A 23,873-nucleotide genomic window follows, 5' to 3' on the forward strand; every position below is an offset into this window, starting at 1 on the left:
TTGCATTATCTTTATCGGGGAAGAAAAAGCTCATTACGCTACTTGCCAAATCACAACTTATGTCACTCAGAGTTGTATCGGCTTGCACTCCTAGGTAACGAATAATTTCTTTACCCCAAGTTTTGTTGTGCCAGCTATTGCAAAAGTAAGCATGCTGGGCGTAGGGAAGCACAGTACTAACCCTGGACTTTTGGCAGAACTGGAGTGTTAAATCTCAGAAAAGACATGGTGCTTCTCAGCGTCCAAAATTAGAAATTTCCTTTCTTGAAGGAAGGGAAAATCCAAGATAAAAAGCACTTCAAATAGTTTCAAGTTAAGCACTACAGCCTAAGCCAAGTAAAACTTTTGTGTTCATACCTGTAATCTATCTTGACACAGATTTAAAATTTCGGGCAAGTTTTCTCACACCAGAGAACAGGAATGTGCTCCCCAGAGCCTGCCAGTTTACAGGCTGGGTAGTACTGCCGAGATGTGTTCCTCTGGAGCGGTCTACTATTTTGCTATGCTTAAGCCACAATGTTTTAATGTTTACCTGCACTGCTGCATTTTACACTCTTCTCTTTTTAACATTAGGCAGTGTGGGAGCTCACGCTTCAGTGGTACCTAGAGATGTTAAAATGTGTTCAGTTACTGCTAAATGATTGCGAAAATGAAATGGCAAACGCAGTTCAGATGCATAAAAAGCCTTACAAGTAAAGAAAGGTTTCCAGACATTTATTTCTGGAACTGTACACCAGGTATTAAAGTACAACAAATACAAAATAATGCTCAAAAAAATCAGTGTTTATGTACAAATATTAAAACCAATGCAACAACAGCGACTTCCTCTCGAACATCTGATACTAAAAGCATGTTCCGATTGTCACTACTTTTGTTGTTATGCACAGGGTACTTATTCTGAACTGAGAATAACGGGAATCTCTGTTTTATTAGGACTATAACCATTCCTACTGTATTTTACAATAGATAGTATCTTCATCTTTCAATGAAAAATAGGAATAAAAAAAATAGTAACCTTGTCATTATTTTATAAATTACTGTATTTAGTCTCCCTGTCTGCAGATAATGTGCTTGTAATGCTGGGCAAATAGTGTCCCTGTTGGTCAGTTTATCCATTAGTTTACATTCAAAGCTGAAATATTCACTAGAGGCTTTGGTTAAATTAAGTAGTATCACTATGTTCTACTTGATCTGAAGTTTTCCTATATTTTTGTCACTCAGTTTTAAAAATTAAAAAAAAGGAAACAATTGCACAATTCATTGACCTAATTGTACACAATTTAGTATTCTTCAAACAGTATTGTACATCGTTCAAGTAAATTCAGCAGTTTGACCATGACAAGAGGAAAACCAAACATTTAGAAACCTAGCATGAGAAAATGACGTTTGACTAACCAAAGTAAAAGTATTGCTATAATCACAGCACCAGTTACACTTCTAAATGAATCAGCTACTCTCTTCAGAGTCCCTGTACATAGAAAGGATACGTCTACCAACACTGCAATTGCCCATTGTGGATTTTTTGGTTTGTTTGTATGAAGAGAAAACGTGGCAAAGGACAAAGAATTCATCACAGTTTGTTATAAGAATTGTGCTTCACCGTCTGAGAACCAAGGCAAATGTAATTTCTTCATGTGGTTGTGATTCGGTATCTTCACGATGACTTTCAAAACGCAATTCTTTTAATAAACGGTAACAAGTTCTCCATTTAAATGTTTAAACTGAGAGAAAAATAAGTAAGTCCAGCTTTTAAATGAAAAGTTCAATAAATAGCTATTTTACATGGATAAAGTCATAGTGGTACAAATTTATGGATGTCACATCAAGCATGCACAAAAATGTTACTATACACGGAAGTAGTCAGAAAATATTGAAATAGATATCTAAAAAGATATGAAGAATTTACATATTTACAAAATCTTGCAAATTATTGCCTCATTTTAACAAGGAATTAAAAGTAAACGACACCAGCTAGCTAGCCAACAGGCTAAATAAGATCATCATTTACGAATCTATTAGACTAGCCAGAATTCATTTTTCTCTCATATCATTTTCTGAATTTTGGTCAAAAGTCTTTATTAAATAACTAAAGTGTCCATTCAACTTGCTGACAACCCAAACATTAGACAAGTCTCTGTCTACATTAAGAGCCCAGCAATGCATAGATAAACTGAATATATTACTGCATCAGCTAATGAGAATGGGCATGTTCATTTAAGTGCAACTGGTATAAGCATTCAGTCATCTTTGTATAACGAGTTTTATACAGACCAGCCACTTACTGTAAACCCACAGATAAGCTCAAACGTATAACAATGGAGGATAATGGCCAATATTTTACAAAATTACATAAAATGTGTTGATTCATAAACAAAAAGAAACAAGGTACAAGTTCAGCACAAAACACAGCAACAAGAAGCTGACAACTTGGCTAAAAATGTCAGAGTACAACCCAGGGCCAAGGCTACCTGTTGTTTACCGTGTACTGACTAAAATGACATATTTCAGATGTTAAGAACTGATTACAAAATTATTTCTACTTTTGTCCACTGTGCTAAACTAATTTGTATATAATATGGTATATGTGCTACTGCGTAAACACTTCAAAGCAATCTTCATTATAATGCTGTAAAGAAAACTCTGTATGCTGCATCAGCAAGCCAGGATGTCAATGCAGTTCACAGTATGCATAATAAATACCCTCTTCCCTTTCAAATATTAAAGTCACTACTTTCTAATTACTCAGCATAACCTTGAAGCAACTATTACAAATATCAACAATGCAAACTTAATCACTGGAATAATGAAAACAAATTAGTGGCAATTAAACTTGAAATACAAACAGTGCAAAGAAAAAGTATGGAGGAAAAGGGGTAATGAAGTAAGGTTCAGATTCTCACAAAAAAACCCTGCAAGATGTGTGCTGCAACATGATGTCATAAGCCAATGTTTGGTATGTTTGGTTTGACACTCCAGCAAGAATTAGAACAAACATTTGCAAGACAAAATTCCTGGATGGCTAAATTGCACTCAACGTTCAATAGAGAAAATTTACTCAAGTCCAACAGTTGCTTTTCTGTGAAACATTCCTATTTATCCGTTCCTATTTGACCAAGGTAATGAAGTGGTATTTTTGAGCTGATGACTTTCAAAACCAAAAAAATGCAATCCAGAACAACTTCCAAATATATACTTCAAGGTTCTACTATTCCTACATAGACTAGATAATCCCTCAAAACTATAATGCTTTGAACTGCAGTGCTCAAATTTAAGTTGTCTTCCCAACATAGACTCTTTATTCAGTGGTAAATCCTAAGCTGTGCAGACTGTAGCTTTACATAACACCAGCTCCCTTAGGAAGTTAAGGTACACAATTACGTTACTCTTCAAAGTTGTGGACAAAACCCGCTTGAATACAATACAGCCTAAACCGCAATCTGTTTAAGCCTGTAAGTTTAAAGTACACAGACACCTATGGCAGCATAATTACTTCTGTGTAAGGTAGCATGGCCTAGAATTTTGCAACAGCGTCGAAGTGTAGGTCTTCATACTTGACTCATTTTCAAGTCCCTTGTGCTGGCTTCCACCAAGATGAACTTGCTGTTTTGTAAACTGAAGTGCTCTAGTTTAGTATCACATGAGAGAAGGTTCCATTTAAAAAACATCCTTGTATGTTTGTGCAGTTTAAATTAAAGAAACCCATCCCTGCCTTTGTAAGAAAACAAAAAAATAATGCTACATTGAGCAGGGATCAGGATTGGTACCTGTAAACATTGTTATACCACTGCATCCATTACAGCAAAAGTAACTTAGACTAAAAAGCCACTCCAATTCATTCAGAACTTCTGTGCTGGTTTTGAAACGGTGGCCTCCGTCTACAGGCTTTAAAAAAAAAAAACTGAAGCAGAGCTTAAAGCTGCACCACAGAGTTCTCTTAGTCCCAAACTCTGCCAAGCATCCTATGACATTTCCACATTTATGGACTGAAAAAAGAAATTACTCTTGATAAATCAAGATATAGTTCTATACATACAAAGACATCACTGATGTCATAAAGTTCAAACTTCCAGTGAAAGACTTAGCAAACCTGACAGCTCCCATCAAGTTTACTATTACTGCATAAAGTACCCACTGTTTGTTCAGCTTTCCGCAGTCATTCTGAGTGAAGGGCAGCGTGTTGGTGAAGAGCGTGGGTATTGATAAAACCATTTGTCTCATTTGCAGATAGACTGCTGAAGTCAGCCACTGAAACAGCCATTTTGGCACTGGTAATATGGTGTGTGTGGTTCTCAAAGTCCACACCAAGGTTATTTACAGAGACGTCATTCATGAAAGACTCAGGGACAGCAATTCCCATTTTCAACCTCTTTGCAGGTCTTTCTGTTTCCTCACTGCACATGTTCATTGGGTTTAGCTCTGAATGATAAAAACCAGTTTCAAATAAATTAAAACAATCACTTTCACCATTGCTAGGCAAGTTAAGCAATTCTTCTGTTCCAACAGGCACATGATTAACTGGTGCTCGGGGTAAGCTGTCCATAGGAGGAAAGGCATCATCCAGGCAGTTCACATCTGAAGTGTGGCAGACTGTAGCTACACTGTTTGTCAGTGCTGGAAAAACAAGGAACAGAAATGCAAATTTAATAGTTGTTTGCATACTTACAACATAAAGATTTCTTTTTTCCCTTCATTTACCTGTCAACTCATTGGCAGTGATAGAGTTCAGAATGCTCAGCTGTTGGTCAGGAATGGTTTCTGTTCGACTATTAGATGTTAAGGCTGAAGAATGCACTGCTCCACCAAGGGCTTCTGCTTCATCAACCAAACGATCCATGTAGTCCCTAAAATAATAGTGCATCCACAATGCATTATTTAACCAGGAAACAAGGCCTGAAAGTGATGATAGATTTAATTCCAGTTGCCATAGACACAGCAGTATTACACCGCAGTGACAAAAGGAAAAAAAAAAAATATCTATCTTTACAATTTGCCACAGAAAACATTTTACAATAGTGTTTTACTTACGTAACTCCTGGGTGGTGGTTATATCTCTTCTTCCCAAATCTTGTTTGCTGAGCAAAGTAATCGTAACGTTCTGACTTTTTCCACATGTAATAGAAAGCCACACACTCGGCAACTGTTCTGGTTCTTACCTAAAAGGCGGAAAGAATTGACAAAACTAATGCAAAGACTTCTATTTTGTCATCTCCCCACGGCAGTTCCCATATTCCTGCAATAGTGTTCATTCATTTTATTGTTCTAGTATCTGAAAAAAAACAATTGGAGAAAACCGTCCTGGCTGAGAGAGAAAAATATATAAACTTTGGAAGAAGGGGCAGGCATCTCGGGAGAACTACAGAGATGAAGACACACCATGTATAGATAAAATCAGAAGACCTAAAGACCAATTAGAACTTAGACTGGTCCATTCTGTGAAAGACAATAAAAAGTCCTCTACAAATATATTGACAACAAAAGAAGGGCCAAGGAAAATCTCCATCCTTTACTGGATGCAGGGGGAACAACAGTGACAAAGGATGAGGATAAAGCTGAGGTACTCAATGCTGGCTACCGCTGGCCAGGACAGGTGCACCCTCTGCTGGGTTAAAAACTGGCTGGATGGCTGGGCCCAAAGAATAGCGGTAAATGGAGTTAAATCCAACTGGAGACCGGTCACAAGTGGTGTTTTCCAGGGCTCACTCCTGGGTCCAGTCCTGTTCAATATCTTTATCAATGACCTGGATGAGGGGATTGAATGCAACCTCAGCAAGTTTACGAACGACACCAAACTGGAAGGAAGTGTTGATCTGCTGGAGGGTAGGGAGACTCTTCAAAGGGATCTGAACAGGCTGGACTGATGGGCTGAGGCCAATGGCATGAGGTTTAACAAGGCCAAATGCAGAGTCCTGCACTTGGGACACAAAATCCCCATGCAGAGCTACAGGCGTGGGAAAGAGTGGCTGGAAAGCTGCCAGACTGAGAAGGACCTGGGGGTGTTGGCCAACAATGGCTGAATATGTGCCAGCAGTGAGCCCAGGTGCCCAAGAAAGCCAATGGCATACTGGCTTGTATCAGAAATGGTGTGACCGGCAGGACCTGAGAAGTGATTCTGCCCCTGTACTCAGTACTGGTGAGGCCCCACCTTGTATACTGTGTTCAGTTCTGGGCCCCTCACTTCAAGGAAGACACTGAGGTCCTGCAGTACATCCAGAGAAGGGCAACAAAGCTGTTGAAGGGGTGGAGAACAAGTCTTATGAGTAGCAGCTGAGGGAACTCCGCTTATTGATCCTGGAGGAGGCTGAGGGGAGACCTTATCACTCTCTACCTAAAAGGAGGTTGCAGAGAGGTGGATGTTGCTCTCTTCTCTCAAGTGATAGGTGTACAAGACAAGAGGGAATGGCCTTAAGCTGCACCCGGGGAAGTTTAGGTTGGACATTAGGAAAAACTTCTTCACAGAAAGGGTTATCAAGCACTGGAACAGGCTGCCCTGGGAGGCAGGGCAAATGTTTATCTCAGGACAGGTCATCCTGGGTACTAAGCATGACTAGCTGCAGCATCCACAGTCCTATAAAGCAAACATCAGTCTCCTAAAAAAACCTCACAGTGGGATCAAAGCATAAAGGAGACACAGAAAACTTGGTAGCATCTGTACTGTCAATCATACCCAATGATACGTATTTTTTATTAAAAAACAAATACCAATCCCTGTTCTTCAGGCACAGAGGAGTCAATCAGAAGCAATCCAGATCAAGATTAGAAGTCCTTCACTGGCGAGAAATCAGAGTACTGATGGATGACTACGCTTTCAGAAAACACAAAGAGCTAAGCCTGTTTCTGTAAAATTACACCTTCTTGGTGACAAAAGTAAGTTAAGGAAAGATGCGTTTCCCTCTCCCACGGCTACAGTATGGAAATAACTCTATTTCTATGAGAGACCCACATTTAAACTAAATTATGGTATAGATGCAAATAATGTCAGTGTAAGTTGACTTCAGATATAATATATTGACTCATCTTGCAATGCCTAGCTTTCCAATGATATCTGAGGAAAAAACAAAAGCACAAAATTGCCAAGCTGGTTTTCATGTGTTGGTTCTTATTTCACTCTTCCACATGGCTTCTGGTAAGTGTACCGCTTTTACTGATTTTCAGCATTGTATCATCTACCAATTCTTCCATTTAACTATAAATACTAACCTTGTTTTTCTGTATGAGATGAAAGTCTTTTCCATAAACTAGAAGTGCATGTTCAAAGCCTCTGCATTCTTCCTCTGTCCACGCTGTCATCTCTTCTAGACAATTACAAAAGTAGAACGATAAAATTTAGTTTCATTTACTAACCTTGTACAGAGAAAAAAATCGTTTCTGCTGCTAAAGTATGAACATCTAAATGCATTCTAAAAAAATGCCAACAGTTCAGTTATTTATATCCATGTTCCTTCCTCTACTATACAGACATCCTACCCAAAATCTGACATTTTTCGTTATAAAGATTCTTATGAGTTTGATTTCTGAAATCTTCTATCCTCAAGAGCAAAGGACATTCAAAAGATTTATTACTTCTTAATAAACCCAGGTTTGACCATGTCACCAAGATACCAATGAGATCATTTTTCTGATTATTTCTTCTTGCATAGGATACAAAGAAGATTGGTTGTTGGAAAAATAGCGAAGGAACAATCTGTTGTGATGGACAACCCACTTCAACTGAATGAACAAGACTGATTCAGGTATTGCTGACAAGTAGGCCTGACAGAAATCAGCCCTGCTGTGCAAACTATGAGGTCTGTGCGAGACTATACCTTCTCAGGACCCAAGGAGTCTAGGCCCTGTCTTATCAGGAGCTACTAGTACCAGCCTGGGCTGGGACTAGACAGTTACAGCTGCACAACTGCGCTCACTCCAAGGAGTTGGGGGGGTGGATGGCGAGTGTATATGCTTTTTTACATATATATATATATATATATACACACACACATACACACACAGAGTATAAATATTTGTAGCCTTCTACAGCCCACTGAGCATTCCTGTACAGCAGTGGGCTGCACAGCAGTGTCCTGCTGAGCAGGGAAGAGATACTGCTCAAGGTTACCTTTCAGGGTCAAGACACCCCTTACCTGGCACCTGTGTCCATAAACAAAGTGAGTTACATTTTACACTAAGCCTAGGAGTATATTGTACGCTAGGTACATGTGTGCGTGTGTGTGTGTGTATATCAAGCTACAGTTTAATTACTAGCAGTGTAGTAGCGTTTACCCACTGCCTAATTATTGATTCATTATCGTTAAATTATTGTTAAATGCCTGTTTAATTACAATGCAATTATTAATTACCATTTATCATTCAATCACTGACTGTCATTTAATCATTAATAAAACCTTTTAGTTAAGCCCATAACAATGACTTTTGTTAACAGTTCACCTGGGACAAAAATTGGTGTAGTCAGCAGGATGGGGGATTCAATAGCTCAGTTCCTACAGAAGCACAGAGTTAACCATTCGCTGAAATTTTTGGATAACTGGACGCAAAAAAAAGTGGGATAATTGGACTATGATAAAAGAATAGTTGAATTTTTTAAGAAGGAAACCAAAAAATGGTGAGAAGGTAATAATATACAAGATGCTTGTATATAAGACCAGCCTCTAACACTGAACAACAATATATTACACCCGAGCAGCACACTGGGCAGGGAGCACAGGCCCTTGGGACAGTGGGGAGCCTACTGCTATACCAGTAAGAGCAGTAAGGGAACTTTCTACTGCTGTTACAGAAGCAGTCTGCCTTCAGGCCACAAATCACAGTGGTGCACATGGCATATTACTCCATCTCCGCCCCTGTAGACCTCAAAGCCATGAGACCACTGAAAATAAGGGGAGCCTGGCTGTTTTGAAATTGTACCTCATTGCAAAAAGGGATGAAGTCAGAGGATCAGGATGGCGAATCCCACCTCCAAACCATCCCGACCTGGGCAGACTTCATGCATGGCACTGTAAACTACAGTGAAGAACTGAGGTGGTATGAACTGACACCAATCAGTGTGGTGATGCCAAGCTGACACAGACAGCAAAAGGCTCCAGCAAGACTCATCAGGAGCCCCCGACACTTTTCTCAACCTTGTAAGCCCCCTCGTGAAGCAGTGGACCCTCAGAAAAGGCACAATGAACTGCAGAGAAAAGCCTTAGTGCTAGGTGTACCCTGGGTAGCCACACAGCGCCTACCAATTGGACTGTACTTGGTCTGATGCAAGCTTTTGTAAAACAAAGGATATTGGGGCATCTGGGACAAACCAAAAAACCACCTACTTCTAAAGATCTCATGAATAATGCTTTCAGACTTCTTATGGAGGAACTGCAAATCTCTTTTCTAAGATAAAACTTGCAATTTCTAAAACTGAATTTTATTTTACAAACAACAACAAAATCACTAAAAAAAAGTAAGACTTCTAAAACAGAGTAGCTCAACCTGATTTAATACATCAGTTTTGTCTCAAGTATTGCTACTTTCTTATCTTAATTATGGGTTTGGGACTACATACAATCAAGAAGGAATTTTTCAGCTATCTTATATTCCTAATGGTGATCCATAATCTTTCTGTTCAGCTGACATTTAAAGCCAAAGGGAAGAAAAGACCTCACGTTTTAAAACATTTCTGGAAGGCGACACTGGAAATCCATTATGCTCCAAGGTGATTTTCTGTCTTTCTCACCCCATTAATTTTGCAGTCCTCACTATAGAGTTCTCAAGCTTTAAAGAAAAGATCCCCATATAAAGTCTCATTGTTAAAACATCTTAGGTGACATGGATTTTTAACTCTCATATGGAGAATGGCAGCCAACTTCAGTAGATAGAACAGATCATAGCATAATGGTTACTCTGAGACAGGCACTGACAGCATTATCATCTTCTAACATTTTTAAAGAGGGTGTACTCAGTCTCATCTGACTTGGGAGGGGGAAGGAGTGCGAGTACCATACTCAAGACAGGATTTTTGGCCCTGAACCTCAAATGGGCAGAAGTATTTTTCAAACCCAAAACACGAATCTAAATGCTAGAGATGTATGGGAATTAGTTGCAATCCTGCAACTGATACTTCCTTATTGTTTAGGTCTACATAATTTCTTCTTGTCTATCAGCTTTCAGAAGCACTGCTCTGATATTCCTTATTGATTCCTTCAGCTTTACCTTAGATACTTTGCTTTCACAGAACCTAATTTGTAAACACTCAAGTTTCCCCCGTTCTGATATGGAATATCCGACAGAGTATCAACTTACTATTACACCAGGCCTCATACTTCACTTCTCCTTTAGGCAACACATTTTAAAATACAGGAATAAGAACAGTACTTGCTAAAGATAAACTCTGATTTTCATTTGAGGGAGTGACAAAGATAGGCACAAACAAGATGGAAGCTCATTTCCACTGTCAGCTTGAGCAAAGCTCTCCATGCTCTTCCAAAGATCTACAGAACTAAGAAGTGGAACCAGTTTACTGTTGTCATAGCACAACGTTAATTCTGTGGGGAAAACAGTGGCACTAATTTATAAGTTACATTTGCCTGATTCTGGTATAAAAGTTATCAGAATATAATTCATCATGATCTCAAAATGATACTGTAATGTGTGTAAGAGCTGCTATAAGGGAGCAAAATCACTACTGCTCTCACCCCTCTCATCAGTCTGTGCCATTCTTACAATAGCAATGGTGGAAAGAAGAGAAAGTGAAAAGCTGATTATGCAACCTTTAACAAAGTTGCAAATTCTTCTAGCAAGAATTTCCAGCTGGCCAACAGTCAGATTGTTCCTAATCTGTGCTAAAACCACCATGGAGAGGGATGTGCTTGTCAACCTGAATCTTACTCAAGGTTTTTCTATGTGATTTTTTTCTTTTTTTTTTTTTTTCCCCAAACACACATTTCTGAAAAATTAGTTATTCTCTCTTACCCTGAGATGCCTTTCCATTTGAGCAGTATCTCTCAATTGCTTCTTTAACATTATGGCTGCTTTTAAGAAGTTCATACAGTGCCTATAGAATAGAAGAAGTCATTAGAAATAGTCAAGAGTTAGCAAATATCCAATCTAGATCTCCCTGCAGAAACTACGCTTTCAGTGAACTTATCTAACGTAAAAAATAGGATTTCTCTTTACAGATGTTGAACATTTTAAAATAACAACCAAAAGTAAAATCATCAGAAGTGAGCCAAGGCTTAATTAAGAATATGTAAAACATATATGCAATTATTAAAAAAGCTAGATTTGTCAATATCACAGCAATCAGAAATAAATCACAACACTGCCAACATTCAAATATTTGTAATTTTAAGCACATGTTTAAAATTGCAAATAACATCCTGACCCCAACGACATCTAACTTAAAAAAATAGAGAAATTGATTATTCCTGCCTTTATATTACAAGACTGAGAAAGAGAACACAGATTAATTACAAAGCAACATGTCATAAATAGAACAACATATAAAACATACTTGTTCATTGTCCCGTGTATGCAGTCCTTCAGGAATTCTGCCAATAATTTTTTCATTTCCTGTTCTTAAGGAGGTTTCAAAAAGGTATTCTTTAACTTTACTTTCTGAGATCACATCAGGTTTCCAAAGTAAATGGTCTTCATTTTCATAGGCTGTTAAAAGAGAAAACCATTTACACCCGGTGCGACACTTTTAAGGCTATAATGCCATTTTGGAAAGATGAAGAACAGGAACACAGAAGTTATCAAATCAAACACCACCATGCCACTTCCAAATTGCAGCTCACTTTAACCCCAAAAGCCTCAGTTAAGGTACAGCCTGCTGTGTGGTTTGGCAAAGAGATTTAGGTTCCATGAAGATGAGAGAAGGGACTGCATGCTTGAGACAAATAGTCTTCACAAAGCAGCAGCTTGCTGACAGCTAGACGATCCAAGTTAAATTATACATATATATTAATCTTCATATAAACAAATCAGCAAAACCATTCACAGTTTTATTCAGCTGTTTTCAACAAATAAACTATAGTTTAAACTATACAGTAGAAGACTGCAGGATATTACTTTAATACTTCAAATATTACATGTAAAAAAAAAAAAGAGGTGACTTAAGTATCACCTTAAGACACTCTTAAGAGCGAAGAGGTCATTTTCAACTACAATTTACCAAAAATTACTTAACAGAATGGAAACAACATGGTAATTTTCTCCCATTCACTAACAAATGAATGTTGTTAAGAACTTGTCTGTGCATGTTTCAACTCTAGATTAAACTATCAGTCCTTTACTCTGATCAATAGATGTGATTAACATTGTACACAACATGTCATGTACACTCTTGGCAACAAAAAATTTGAGAGTTATTCAATTCAAATGCACAAGCATAATGGCTGTTACAGGAGAAGAGATGAAGATCCTCAAATCTCTCATATAAGTGCAGGGAACAAAAATAAAGCTAAGTTGAGGAATAAAATTACATCTCCTCTGGAAGTCCTGTTATGTCTTAAGAACATGGAAAGCTTTCCAACAGACATGTTGCAAGTCCAAAGTTTGTAGAAGAGCAGAACTGCCTTCTAGAACAATTCTGGCAGCCGGGACTACATAGAAGAAATATAAGCTCCGGTTTGCCATCACAAGCTCCTCAGAGAGGACAGAAGAGGCTTTCAGAGAACCCTCCACCCCTACCAGCCAGGTCCAATCTCTCTGAGCACTACTGATGCTCAGTTTTGACCTTCTATCAACCAAGACAAGGCAGCAGTTTTTGCTGTAGTCCATGACTGATAATCTCAAGAGAGGCTCCGCAGGGCTCAGATCTGGGAGGTACCTCTTTGCTCTCAGCCATGCCAGCAGACAAGACCCTGACTGGTTCTCTCTAGCACCAGTTCATTCCAGAGGACATTGTCAGATTAACCGTTTCATCATCATCCCCTGGTTATTGGCCCTTCTCTAGCTCTTGGCTGAGAAGTCAAGATGTATACTAGTAAAACGATGATCCAGATAAATCCAGTTCTCACTCCTCCACTTCCTACAACTCCCAAGTATCATGCTTGAATCTTAGAAAATGGGAGACTTCCTAGGTCTCTTAAGCCACACAACACATGCTCACTTGCTAATGCTTCCAGCTCCATCCATATGAAACATCCTTCTTCTCTACTGCATAGGATCATTCTTCAAAAAAGCAGTTGGCAATGGTGAAACTACTTGATATACTTCACTAGAATAATATTCCCATGAAATGTTGCAGTTCAAACACATGTAATTTACAGAATACTGAAACTCTACAGAAAAAAACAGAATGCCCTTCACTTATTAACACATCCCTCAAACTGTTCCTTTACTTCAGAACTGTTCCACCCATGCGCAGTTTCTTCAATTATATGCTTTGAATTCCACAGCTATAGGTGCTATACTTTTCTCATAGTGAAAGCTTCTAAAGATACCGAATAAAATTCTTTCTTCTAGTCTACCAAAACTACAGTTTTTAATCTAAATTTACACCGGAATAACATCATACTTAAGACACTGTTTTTTTTAAAGACAGCGTTATCAGGACTTACATCTTTGACTTACACTGTAGAAATCTAAATAGTTTATTGCCTTGTTCTCAACATACATTTTGGAACACATACTGTTGTGCTTGCCAAAAAACAAGCAAAGAAAAGTACTGTTTTTAAGATCTCCAATGTAAACTAAGGTACATGCTCAATAGCCCAGTTACAACACTGATGAAAATACCTCTTGACCCACAGTTTGCTGCTTCCTAATATTACCAGACACTTCAGAACTAGCCCTGTAATCTACCTTCCAATGTCTTCTTGAGAATGTCCTCTCAAAAATGAAGAATCACATTTCTGAGATAATTATGTATTTGCGTTACTTCAGTTTTCTAGTGTCTGCGTTTTTAAAGGTCTATGAGACTTCAACTATACCACTGAATTTACCTTATACATTTACATAACATTTTTCCACCAAATACTGTGTAGAAACGTAAAATTAGTAAAACAGTCAGAAGAACTTACCCTTTTCATCATCAGTGTATCTGCCAAGGTAAGGTGGAATTTCAGCCTGGTACTGTGAACCAACCATTATTTCCTGAAGATGTAACACAAAAAAAAAAAAAAAAATAAAATAGAGAAAGGTGTTAACTTAATATTTTGTGTATGGAAGCATTAAAAATGCCATTAACCTAGCGTTTGGCAGGGAAACCCAGAATTAAGGTACTATTTTAGATACATACTATAAAAATTAATGCATTTGTCTTAACAATAAAGTTTAAAAAAAAATTTTTAAGACATATTTATTACCTTTCTCAAATCTTCAGCTGAATTACCGTTGTCTGTCTCCACATCTTCACCATCTGATTCCTTATCTCCATCACACGTAGTGTTTGCTTCAGAGAGAAAGAAGCTCGGTTTTAGCTAGGAAGAATGTTCAGTTCAAACACAGATCTACAAGATATCCTAAGCTTTTCAAAGCAGCGCTTGGTTTTACTCTGGAAGACATACCATGAGTCTATTGATCTACATTTTAAACCAGCATAAAGTCAGAAGGCACTCGTACTTGTATACTGCAGAACCAAAACATCTATCTTCACTCCAATTGAGACAAACTACTGTATTTCTAATAGTCAAAAGGAAACAAGATAATTTTTCTTCATCAATTTTCTCTAATGAAGGCTTATACCTTACAAAAAATGTGTGAGAAAACCAGAAAACTTACAGGGCTATGACTGAGCCTCAGGTTAATTAAAAAGAAAGTAAAGTTAAAGGCATGTCTTCATAACCTACTAAAACCTTTCATCTGAAGTTCTGGGCATTCACAACAATTCTTTAAACAAGGCTGCCTCAGCATGGAGTGAAGATGCAGGAGAGATATGCAAAATGGAATAAGCAAAAGACTGCTTATTCCTCTTTAAGCTATTTTTTTTCCCCTCGGGAAGAAGTACAGTAGAGCACTCCAAGCAATTCAAATACAGTACTCCGCATAAGAACTAGTATTTTAGAATCTGGAATGCTGTGGTACTGGGTTCTGAAGTAATTCTATTTTTATACCTGTATAATATATAATCATACAATCCCTGGCAGAACAGAATCCACAGTTCTGATATGATTAAAGCTATTCTGTATTCTCAAACTTAAGAAACAGTGGTGCAATTTTAGTTTCAGAACAGCTAAACAGAACTGTCAACATCAGAGACAACGTGTGAGTCTGTACGGACTGAGGCTCCTCCTCTGTAGCCATTACCACGCTCCTCAGTCTCTCTCTTCTGTTGTTAGAAGTGGCAAGCAAGAAGCTAAGTGAATGCATGAAATAACAATATGCCTGCATCATCACAGGCAATTACTTTTTCCAATTAATGCAAATTTAATAACAGACTATATTATGTATTAGACATGTTTATCTTAAAACTTTGTTATCTTAGCCTCTGAGAGACGAGCAGAGACAGAAAAAAAAGATGAAGATGCCAACAGCACAGAGAACTGATATTTCCCTGAAATGGTGGATATTCAGTTTTAAAATGTCCAGCTGAAAGTTCTAGTAGAGAAAACATTGTGACAGAAAACCATGACAGGTGAAAACAAAGATGACTGTTTCTTAATTGTCAGTAAGATGAGGAGCTAATTTCTTCTATGAAGCTGCCGTGCTTTCAATGTCTTATCAGAAGTTCACAAGCAACATTTAAGTACTACCAGGTTTGGGGTTTGTGTAACTGAAAAAAAGGCATTGTAATTTTTAAAGTTTTTGTATCTCTTTCAATATAAACGTCTTATATGTATTACACAATCACCAGCCTACAGGTTGCTGATGACTGAGGCAGCACATCCCCTTTATCATCCCCCAGAAATAGCTCAAACTACTTGCCAAACTAAAACTGTGATAAATAATCTCCACATTGCTGTAGTTCTAGGACACCAGAGAACAAATGAGCTGCATCAGGCAATGAGAAGTATCTCATCCAGGTTGGATAACTGAACAACTGGTTCTCAGATGCTACCCGTAATAGCTCCATGCATAGCGAAATTCTTGTAGTCATGGGTTTTTATAGGCTCCATCCCATATAAAACCACCTTAGCACTTTAGAAAAGTGCTGAATGGGTGAAGGGATATAATCACAAAGAAACCCTGTCCAGGTTCACATTCACAAAAATTTTAGTGAACACTAATTTAGAATAATGGATTACACGGTGATGTAAATCACTAACACACTGAAAAATAAGGGTGTTCCTCAATACTACATTAACTAGTAATTACAAAGTTATTGTATTTGTAAAGAAATTATTTTACTTGTGCTTTGAGCACAGTGCCAAATGCAAGTCTTTCGAGCAATCAGTAATGTCAACCAAAGACTACATTCACATACAACATCCTGCAAAACGTGTTTCTCAGTTCCTGGCAAAGTCAGCATTACTCTGCGATTTTGACATTTTAACCTAGTAAGCAGTATATATTGCTAAGACTTCTTAAGGACTACTATAAAATCGGGTTTCCTACATCTTAGTGGCCGAGGAAAGAAGTCAGTAGCCTCATGTGAAGTAACTGATGGTGTCAAGTCATCAGCAGAGGACTGTGTTTCTTCATCATCACCCGACAAGAGGTCTTTAGCAATTTCCTCCTGTATGATTAAAATAAAAAATAAAACCTCAGACTGACTAGTAAGTATAGAATCATGAGCATTTAGATTCAGCAAACTGTAAGTCTCATTAATTAAAATGAATTATTTTATCACAAGTAAACTTAGTAGACCACACTCCCTTAATTAAAAAAGTAGTTCACTCCTCCTGAATCTAAGAACAAATGTAACCATTCATTTCAGAGTTGAACACAGGGGTTCATTTCCCCTTTGTCTTCTATTAAAATAAATGCACAAGAATTAACTTTTGCAAGCATCAATCTCAGACATTCCTCCAACTGCTTCCCATGAAAAATGCCTGTGGAAACCACCTCAAATCTTCAGAATCCTGTCATTCTCTGCACTACAGATACACCAAAGCTTTAAAAGGCCATTACCCCTTAAACTCTGGGGAATGAAAAATACAACAGCCATGCACTTTTGTAGACTTTTGCTGAGAGGACAGTTAGAAATAGCAAACAACCTATTATCTTCCCAAAGCACAAAAAAAGACTGACATTTCTGTATGCTTAAAAAAAGAGTAAGAAAGAAAATGCACACTTTCTCCAATAGCAGACAGGTTTGAATCCCGTATAGGGGTTAGGAAGGGAGAGAACTGTATTAGACAACAAGCTGACTACATTTTTGTAGCCTCGACATAATCGTGAATCCTAACGAGAATCAGATGTGCAGAGCCATCATTTAACTCTACTTTCTGTGTAGTTTACCATTACATCATACTTACTACCTACACAATTTATAATCTAAACTATCAGCTGCATATGCTTTATAGGAAAAAATCGGATTAAAATCTCAGAATTCAAATGCAAATAACAAAACCAGAAGTTTCATGTTTTAATGCCAGTCATGTGACACAGATAGCCACTGCACATAAAACAATCTCTTACTGCCCGAAGCTGAGACTTTCCAAATGATATGCATTTGAAAGGAACACTCCAAAGCATCCAGGAATGCCTTTTCAAGTTATCCACAAATCTTATTATACTTGACATGTGCTGGAAACCAGAATATTTTTTTCTAGACATTGCACATATCATCAAAAAGATCCACCTTCTATCAAAAAAACCAAAACACCCACTAATCTGAAGTTTTTTCAATGTATTTTAGAACTGTTAACTTATTGATTAGTCACTTGTACTACTACAGTGCTACAAAAGTTCCTATGCAAGTACGATAATTATAATCGGAATTGGATCCTAAATATCTTGAAAGTTAATAAATTCAGAGTAATGTTGTACATCCAAATTAACAAAGACACATTTTTAAAATCAAGAGATGCTGAAATATAATTTAAAGTCACCTGGATTTCTGCTTTTAAACCATACTGCTGGGGAAAACAGATGTGACTTACTTTATCTAGAGTCATATCTGGAAGTTCATCTGCAAGTTCACTCGGTGAGCTATCCGCACTGGAACCTGCCATAACTGGAATCGTGGGTTCATAGCCATAGAATGCCAGTAAATCTTCCAATGGCATGTTTCCTTCCTAATACAACAGGAAACATTTCAAAATATTGCCAAACACTTGTAAACAGTTCGGGCCCAAAAGAAGAAAACATATTTTGAAAAACAAAAGTAAAAAAAACAAAGAAAAACTTAATCCAAAGCAGGAATCTTGATTAAAGATATAAAATATTTTCAAGGCACCAGATTGAAATAATTCATAACTATGTCTCTTGGCATATAGTGAAGTCCCATCAAGCTACTGAAGAGAGTTATCTACTGGATGAAACTAAAACTATTAAAAATTTGTTCCTTATCTGATTCATACTGTAGAGCACAATTTGCCCATATTCCTTTAAAATGGAAGATATCCTAACATCTAACAACTCTCCTACGAGTGATAAATGTGGAAAAACCTTAAGACTTCAGTCCAACATACTTACATATGCAAGTGTGCAAAACTCCATAAAAATAAACCAATATCTCAACTTTTAAGCCTTCCTTTCCATCTCCCACACAATACATTTTGTTATGACCATTGAGAACATAATAGGAGTAAGTCAATCATACAGAAGGCAAAAAAATCAACACAAAGGTTTAATTTATAACTTGTTTCTTTCCAACAGCTTTGGATCAAGTGATTTTAGTAAATATCATCATACTTGCATCCTAAGAAAACTAACAAAACAGTGAGTTTTTTTATTTACCTGACTCAAGCCATCAAAATATTAAAAATATTTTCCAATATTATACCTTTAAAAGTTGTATTACCTTTAAAAATTTCTTGTTGAACTCATACACTGAATAAATTACTTGTTTTCTTTAGTCAGCTAAGCTCTTAGTCCTGCAAAGACTTTTCACAATAGGTAAACTGTAAACTCATGTCCAAATCTTTCAGGATCAGGACCTAAAGTAACAAAGCGTTTAAGATGAGCGGCTCTCAGTTCTTTTTCCTTCTATTATAGAAGCAATAAGATAATTTCGTGGAGTAACATCTCCATTTTAACAACCAGACTTGGCAAGCTGCTTTGCTTACCTACTATTGCAAGTTTGTAATCAGCAAATCTGTAATTGTAAAGGTAGCAGGACAAAGAATACCCAATCAGGAATATAAACACTGCCAACTCCACACTTAGAAATTTGCTTTTACATGGACAACAAAAACATAGCCTCCTATTTGGTGCTAAAAATTACTGTTGACCAAAACACACAGTTATGCTGAGTGGTGTAAGTGGGTCACCAGTCATGCAAGCAGCATCAATTTGAGGGTGTTCAGCATTCAGCAGGCATTTAAAATGAGTGATGCACTGCCACAGATGAACAAGAGGTGTAAATAGGGAAAACATTTAACTACAGAGTGTAAAATGGAATAGGAAAAGCCAAGGAGCGCGCTAGTCATTTTGTACACCCACCAAATGCCAAACTGATGAAAGTAAGACACGGAATACCACTTATGTAGCAAACTGACACAATCCATCATGCATAAAACAGGACTGTTTGCTCACATATTGGAAAAGCCAAACCTGACCAACAGAACGAAATATAGCCACTTAGCAGTATGAGAAATGTACAGTTTCAACTTACATCCAACTTATAAAACTTAGAAGAAATAAGTGACATTACATTATAAGGACTCTAAAAACTGCTTCAGGGATTTCTCTACCAAAGTGAAAGCACTACTAAATGAAAATGAAGAATATGAACTTGGCATAAGACTCATGTCTTTGAGAAGCTAAGTTCTGCCTTTTTGTAAGGATGCACAGCTATATCCTAACCAAACTTGCATTTATTTTCTTTTTTTCTCAAACCAGCTGCCAAGTAATATTGCAGGAAACTGCACTATACAATGCAAACTGAAAAACAGGTTGAGTATTTATTTTCACTAGAAAAGTTAAACCACGTTTGGACATTTAGAACAGAGCAAGCCATTCTTACCTTTTCTAAATCTTCAATTTCGGAGTTGAAATTTTTGCTTTCTTCCATCATTTCCTCTTCTTCGAGAGTTCGCTCATCATCATAATCATGTACCAACATTTCAGCAGATGGGTCAAAGTCATGATCCTCAGACGATAAAGAGCCAACTATCAAAAAAAACCTAATTTGAGCATTCTTTTTCTATACCAGCATATGAAATTACATCAGAGATAAAAATACAGCTGCATTAATTCTTTTACATACAGGGTCAGAGCTCTCAATGGAATAACTGGAATAAAATCCTAACTATCTGACAAAGTCAGCTGTTTTAGCTGGCCTTCCCTTCTGTAATTGTAAGTGCAGTTCTCTCTGTTGCAGTAGAGAGCACCTGGGAGAAAAGTACCTAAACAACTGAAACAAACTTTCAGAAACTACCATTCCAAATTAATATATCACTGAACAAAAGATTGTTCAAAACATCCCTCAAATAACCATCACGGTACTTCTTCTAAGGTTCTTATAAGAACACACCTCAGATACTGCAAAACTATGATTTATAGACTGATTCTACATATGTGATTTATATGGCAGCTAGCATAGTTTTTCGGTGGCAAACAGCTAACTTCGCTTACGAATCAGCTTCCTACTAACAGCGAAATGAACAGTGAGACTCACTTCAGATTAGTTTTGCCTCACAGGACAGATCTTATATTAACACTAATTTAACATTTACTACTTTCTCTAAAAAGAAAGAATAAACACATGAGAGTTTCAAGATATAGCAAGGAAACTATAGTACAAAAACCAAAACGATTCTAACTGATCACATTAATTAACAAGCCATTGTCATAGCTCTGTGGTCCAAAAGACATTTTTTCATTACTCAAGGATACTCATAAGTCATCAAAAATATACTGTAATTAAGTGCATTTTGTCAACCGTTAGAAAAGTTATTGTTAGATACATCAAGCTTTAAAGACGCAAATATTCTGCACTGTCAGTGTTCTTTCTACAATGAAAATCACTGAACTACATGATGGTTTTGCTTTTACATACTCATTTTCTTTCACCTTCCAGGACCAAGAAAAGAAACACGTTATGATATTTCTCTTTCACTTCTGGTTTCCTTTTCTAGTTCTTACACACTAGTGCTCTGCTGCAATCCTCGGCTTACAAGCAACAAAGAAAGTGTTTATTAAGAATTATTTCCACATAAGAACTTCTTCAAAAGTTTTGAAGGGAACAGCTACGAATTTTCAATCCTCTTCAACAAATTAAAGCAGTATCCCTCTGCACTGCTTCCAGCCTTGAGAGACAGCTGTATATGCTAACACTTTTAAGCCTTAAAAGATCCAAATACTTTTCAAGAATTATGCTGTCCATTCCTTACATGCAAGTAACTAAACTTCGTTTAGGTTGCTTAAGACAGTACTGTAGAAGTTCGTGACGTCATACTGCAAAGAAACATTGAGGCCAAAAAAGCTTTTTATTCACACACTTAATATGACGGTCTCCCAGAACTTCCAGTACAGTGATAGCACCGCTCCAATTAGAAAAACAACATCAGGTGTTGAATTTTCCTGACGTTGGCCATCACACTGTGATCTGGTATTTAAATAGCGTCAACTGCGTTAATAGAATATATATTTATATACACGTGTGCTTGAGATTATAGCATTCAATTGCTCCTGCAATTAATTTTGTCCTTCAGTAAATCAAGTGGAAGTTACATTCCACTGACAGGCTTTCAATAACAAAAGTTCCACTACTTTTGGGGCTCTGAATACTCAATACTCCATTTAAAATATTTAAAGCCATATTCAAAACTACAAGCTCAATGAATTCCCTACCAGCAGTTTAAAAAGACAACAGCCAGTGCAGAAAGCGGCTAAGCGGAAGCAAACACATTCCCCAAACACTTCTGTGAGTAGCCCTGCTGATGCTAATTATTCTCGCTTGCATAAAGTATTCCAAAGAACCTAAACACCACATAAAGTCAGAAAAAAGCTGCTTATCACTACGATTTTAAACGTTTTTCTGTTATTACCAAGGAGTAAAAATTAACACAAGCCTGTAGTTATCAGCAACAAGAGAAGCAGTCTATCTTCACGCTACACGGCTTTATTGAGATGCTGATTTAGAAGGACTACAAAACTTCGCCTTCATTTTGGGTTCCAAGCAGCCCATTCCTAACTGCCACCGGAGTTAAGGCAAGGACTCCACAGCGCACCCCTCCTTCTCTTAAAAATCTGGCAGACGGTTAACTGTGCGCGCACAAAGCTTTACGAAAGCAACGAGGGGGTAAATTTGGGAAGGAGAGCGCAGCGCGCGGGCGGCAGGCCGGCTGCTGGAGCAGGAGATGGGCGAGGACGAAGACGAACCTGGGCTCGAACTCCCAAACGAAGCCTGCGGGGAGAGGAGAGAGGAGGGTGAAAGCGGGCTCCCTCGGGCTCCGGGGCTGCACTTCGCACTCCCCCCGCGCCGCCCCTTCCCCCGCGGCCCCTCCGTCCCGCTCCCCTCTCGCCGAGGCGCCCCGGAGCCGCGCCCGGGCGGGACATGACAGGCTCGAGCAGGGCAGCGGCCCGGCCTCTCCGCTCAGCCCCCCGCCCGCGACTCAGCTCCCCCTCCACTCGCTCCGGGCCCCCCGCCGCGCCCTCTCCGCCCCGCGCGGCCTAGTCCCGCCGCCGGGCGCCTCACGGAGCGGGCGGTGCGGGCCCCGAGCCGCCGCGGCCCGGCCCGCTCTCCCCGCTCACCTCCGCCATATTGGGACGAGGGGCGCGCCGAGTGCCCGGATGGGGCCGCTGAGCCAATGGCAGCCGCCCAGCCGCGGCCGGCGCCGGCCGGGGAGCGCGCGGAGGGGCCGCGGCACCGGGCGGCGCGGAGGGGGCGGTGCCGGGACCCGCCCCCGGACCGGGCTGCGGGGGTGCGGGGGGCGCCGGCACGGGGAGGCGCTTCCGGGCTGCGGCTTCGACGGCGAGAGCGGCGTTTGCTTTGCAGCGCGTTTTCACACCTGAAAGTTGAGGTGTTCTGCGTGCAGGAATACCTATTCCACTTTCTTTTTATTGATTGTTTTTTTTTTGTCCCGGTACATATCAAGTGGGAATCGGGCTGTTTTCAGCTTGATTTCTTCATGCCAAGCTCAACAGCCTCATGTTTTCATTGTGGAGCTGCACAACCCAAAGAGTTGTGGTCAATGGAGTTAACTCCAGCTGGAGGCCGGTCCCAAGTGGTGTCCCCAGGGCTCGGTACTGGGTCCAGCCCTGTTCAGTGTCTTTATCAATGACCTGGATGAAGGCATTGAGTGCACCCTCAGCAAGTTTGCAGATGACACTAAGCTGGGAGGAAGTGAGAATCTGCTGGAGGGTAGGGAGGCTCTGCAAAGGGATCTGAACAGGCTGGACTGCTGGGCCGAGACCAATGGGATGAGGTTCAACAAGCCAAATGCTGGGTCCTGCACTTGGGGCACAACAACCCTATGCAGTGCTACAGACCGGGGGAAGAGTGGCTGGAGAGCTGCATGGAAGAGAAGGACCTGGGGGTGTTGGTTGAGAGCGACTGAGCCAGCAGTGTGCCCAGGTGGCCAAGAAGGCCAATGGAATCTTGGCTTGGATCAGAAACGGAGTGACCAGCAGGTCCAGGGAGGTTATTCTGCCCCTGTACTCGGCACTGGTGAGGCCACACCTTGAATACTGTGCTCAGTTTTGGGCTTCTCACTCCAAGAAGAATGTTGAGGCTCTGGAGTGTGTCCAGAGAAGAGCAACGAAGCTGGTGAAGGGGCTGGAGAACAAGTCTTAGGAGGAGCGGCTGAGAGAGCTGGGGTTGTTTAGCCTGGAGAGGAGGAGGCCGAGGGGAAACCTTATTGCTCTCTACAACTAACTGAAAGGAATCCCAAGACTTTGCAGTA

The 23,873-nt window shown here is 39.2% G+C and overlaps 1 protein-coding gene across 4 annotated transcripts; it reads right to left on the reverse strand.

Moving 5' to 3' along the window:
* Positions 1-1,384: 1,384 nt before the first annotated feature.
* MIER3 (MIER family member 3) lies at positions 1,385-22,846 on the reverse strand. 4 transcript variants are annotated; one of them, XM_054054829.1, is made up of 13 exons: positions 22,723-22,846; positions 22,351-22,375; positions 19,991-20,136; positions 17,964-18,098; positions 16,474-16,594; positions 14,286-14,371; positions 14,001-14,073; positions 11,486-11,637; positions 10,945-11,026; positions 7,198-7,289; positions 5,026-5,153; positions 4,696-4,841; positions 1,385-4,611 (listed from the first exon to the last, which is right to left on the reverse strand). In XM_054054829.1, the coding sequence occupies exons 1-13, from the start codon at positions 22,729-22,731 to the stop codon at positions 4,154-4,156; spliced, it is 1,653 nt and encodes a 550-aa protein (XP_053910804.1). In that variant the 5' UTR covers positions 22,732-22,846; the 3' UTR covers positions 1,385-4,153. The 4 variants fall into 4 exon arrangements, with proteins under 4 accessions (XP_053910804.1, XP_053910803.1, XP_053910806.1 ...); XM_054054828.1 differs by having other exon boundaries at positions 7,198-7,292; XM_054054831.1 differs by lacking the exons at positions 22,351-22,375; positions 22,723-22,846 and adding an exon at positions 22,041-22,328 and having other exon boundaries at positions 7,198-7,292.
* Positions 22,847-23,873: the final 1,027 nt, after the last annotated feature.

Source organism: Cuculus canorus, chromosome Z, assembly GCF_017976375.1.
Source record: "Cuculus canorus isolate bCucCan1 chromosome Z, bCucCan1.pri, whole genome shotgun sequence".
NCBI classification, from domain to species: domain Eukaryota; kingdom Metazoa; phylum Chordata; class Aves; order Cuculiformes; family Cuculidae; genus Cuculus; species Cuculus canorus.